Source organism: Sphaeroforma arctica (assembly GCF_001186125.1).
Source record: "Sphaeroforma arctica JP610 unplaced genomic scaffold supercont1.137, whole genome shotgun sequence".
NCBI classification, from domain to species: Eukaryota; class Ichthyosporea; order Ichthyophonida; genus Sphaeroforma; species Sphaeroforma arctica.
Genome location: NW_014040421.1, coordinates 63,752 through 65,829, shown reverse-complemented (window position 1 = coordinate 65,829; position 2,078 = coordinate 63,752). Strand labels below are relative to the sequence as shown.

The 2,078-nt window shown below is 39.2% G+C and overlaps 1 protein-coding gene across 1 annotated transcript in view; it reads left to right on the top strand.

The window, feature by feature from the left end:
* Window positions 1-185: 185 nt before the first annotated feature.
* Window positions 186-2,078, top strand: part of SARC_02906 (hypothetical protein) — a gene marked incomplete at both ends in the record, with an annotated part of 1,975 nt that continues 82 nt past the window's right edge. The window contains 3 exons of the mRNA XM_014303325.1: window positions 186-377; window positions 1,215-1,366; window positions 1,776-1,949. Of these exons, the coding sequence (XP_014158800.1) occupies window positions 186-377; window positions 1,215-1,366; window positions 1,776-1,949 (518 nt within the window). The remainder of the gene's footprint in view (window positions 378-1,214; window positions 1,367-1,775; window positions 1,950-2,078) is intronic.

Below are 2,078 nucleotides of genomic sequence, written 5' to 3'. Positions count from 1 at the left end.
TATATATGTGTGTGTGTGTGTGTAGTAGTATAGTATATATATATATATATATATATATATATATATATATATATATATATATATATATGGGTATGTGTGTAAGCCAACGAGCTGAAAGCACGTCGGCCGGTTTATATCGCATATGTGCAATTGGCACCCGGCCATTGGAAAAATGTATAGATGATATGCACCAACTCAATCCTTGGCGTCCTCGCAAACTATTCATAGGTCGGGCAATCGCGCTCAGACTCGCCAGTGAAGGATGCAACATTGTAGTGGCTGCTAAATCGGTCACTGAGAACCCTAAGTTGCCTGGGACGATATTTACAGTCGCAAAAGAAGTCGAGGCACTGGGTGTAGAGGCCTTGCCTTTGCAGGTAACTGTGTGTATGTCCTACGTCTACTGTATAAATGTGTTGCTCTAAGATAAGAATATCAGCTTACAAGGTCATACGTACTCCAATCATTAGATGTAGACTTTTTATCTATCCGAGTGAGCGTTAGTAGCTGTTGTCTTTGTGGTACATAATATATTCCAGTGTAAAAAGTATCAGCTTACAATCCCACAGAACCTTTCCGAGTGTTTTCGGTTTGATGTGCACAAGTATCCCAGCACGTACAATATCACCTGGCAAGCCCATACGATCCTCAGGCACTGAGTATAGAGGTCTCACAATGACAGATACGCGCGAGGAATCTTACATTTGATGCGCATGCGTACTCCAGTACTAATATATCTGCACAACGTTGCACAAGAAGTCGAAGCATGGAGTGTAGTAGCTATATTCCTCAAATAGCCTGTTGTTATATTTTATTCTATATCGTCTACATCGTTCCGTGCTTCTTCTACTCGAAGACGCACAAACATTGGCTGGCAAGTAATATTCGGTAGTAAGCTATAACACTTTTGACTCGATGATATATATATACTAGACACAGAGCTTGATTTATACGTTGCCATTTATATCTCCCATACTTCAACTCTTGATCGAAGCGTCAATGTCTGGATCAGATAGGCTGTGCTTTCCATGACCTTTCAGGCCAGTTGTTAAATAGTACAGCAAACGGGGGAACAGTCATTGGCTCTGGTACAATTCCTAAATGATAATAGTCAGTAGTAACAAACGTTGCACCTGTTTATGACGGCAGCACTAGGTTTAACCCCACTATTGTTTACTTAGGTATCAACTAATGTGTCGAGTCGTGCTTTCTAGGTGGATATCAGAGATGAGGCTAACGTCGAGAAGGCTGTGCAGGATGCGGTGCATAAGTTCAAGGGCATTGACATCCTGGTGAACAATGCATCGGCCATTTCACTAACAGGTACACTGGAAACACCCATGAAACGCTACGATCTTATGCACAGGTGAGTAAGGCAAAAGGATATGTGTGTAGAATCCTGTTGTGAATTTCATATGATTCAGTCTCATTTATATCTGCTTCATGAGTTCCTATCGCTTTTTCTCGACCAATCAATTGGCAAATACTAATATATTGCAAAACCTCTCAATAGTTTACAGAAAATTAATAATCAGAGTTGTTTCCTCGTCAGCATCAATTTATTTCGCAGCGAACAGTGTACACAGTCGAAGAATGTATGTTATCGCAAAAGTTCTTGCCACAACTTTTCTGAGACTAATCTGTAATTTATACTCCACTCACCAACCTTTTAATAGGCAAGTATAAAAAAGGTCTCCCAAACCAAAGGCTTTCATGTAGAATATATAAAAACATATTCGTACCAACATCTGAATCATGCCTGTCTCTGCATACAGTATCAACGGCCGGGGAACGTATATGGTTTCTCAGAAGTGCCTGCCGTATCTTCTCGAAGGGACCAACCCGCACATTCTGAATCTCTCTCCGCCCTTAAACTTCGAAGAAAAGTGGTTCAAGCCTCACGTTGCGTACTCCATTGCCAAATACAACATGTCGCTGTGCGTGCTGGGGTATGTTTCTCTAAATTCTGTTTTTCAATAAATAAATATATATTTATATATATTATATTTATGTATATATATATATATATATATATATATATATATATATATATAATAATATATATATGTGTGTGTATA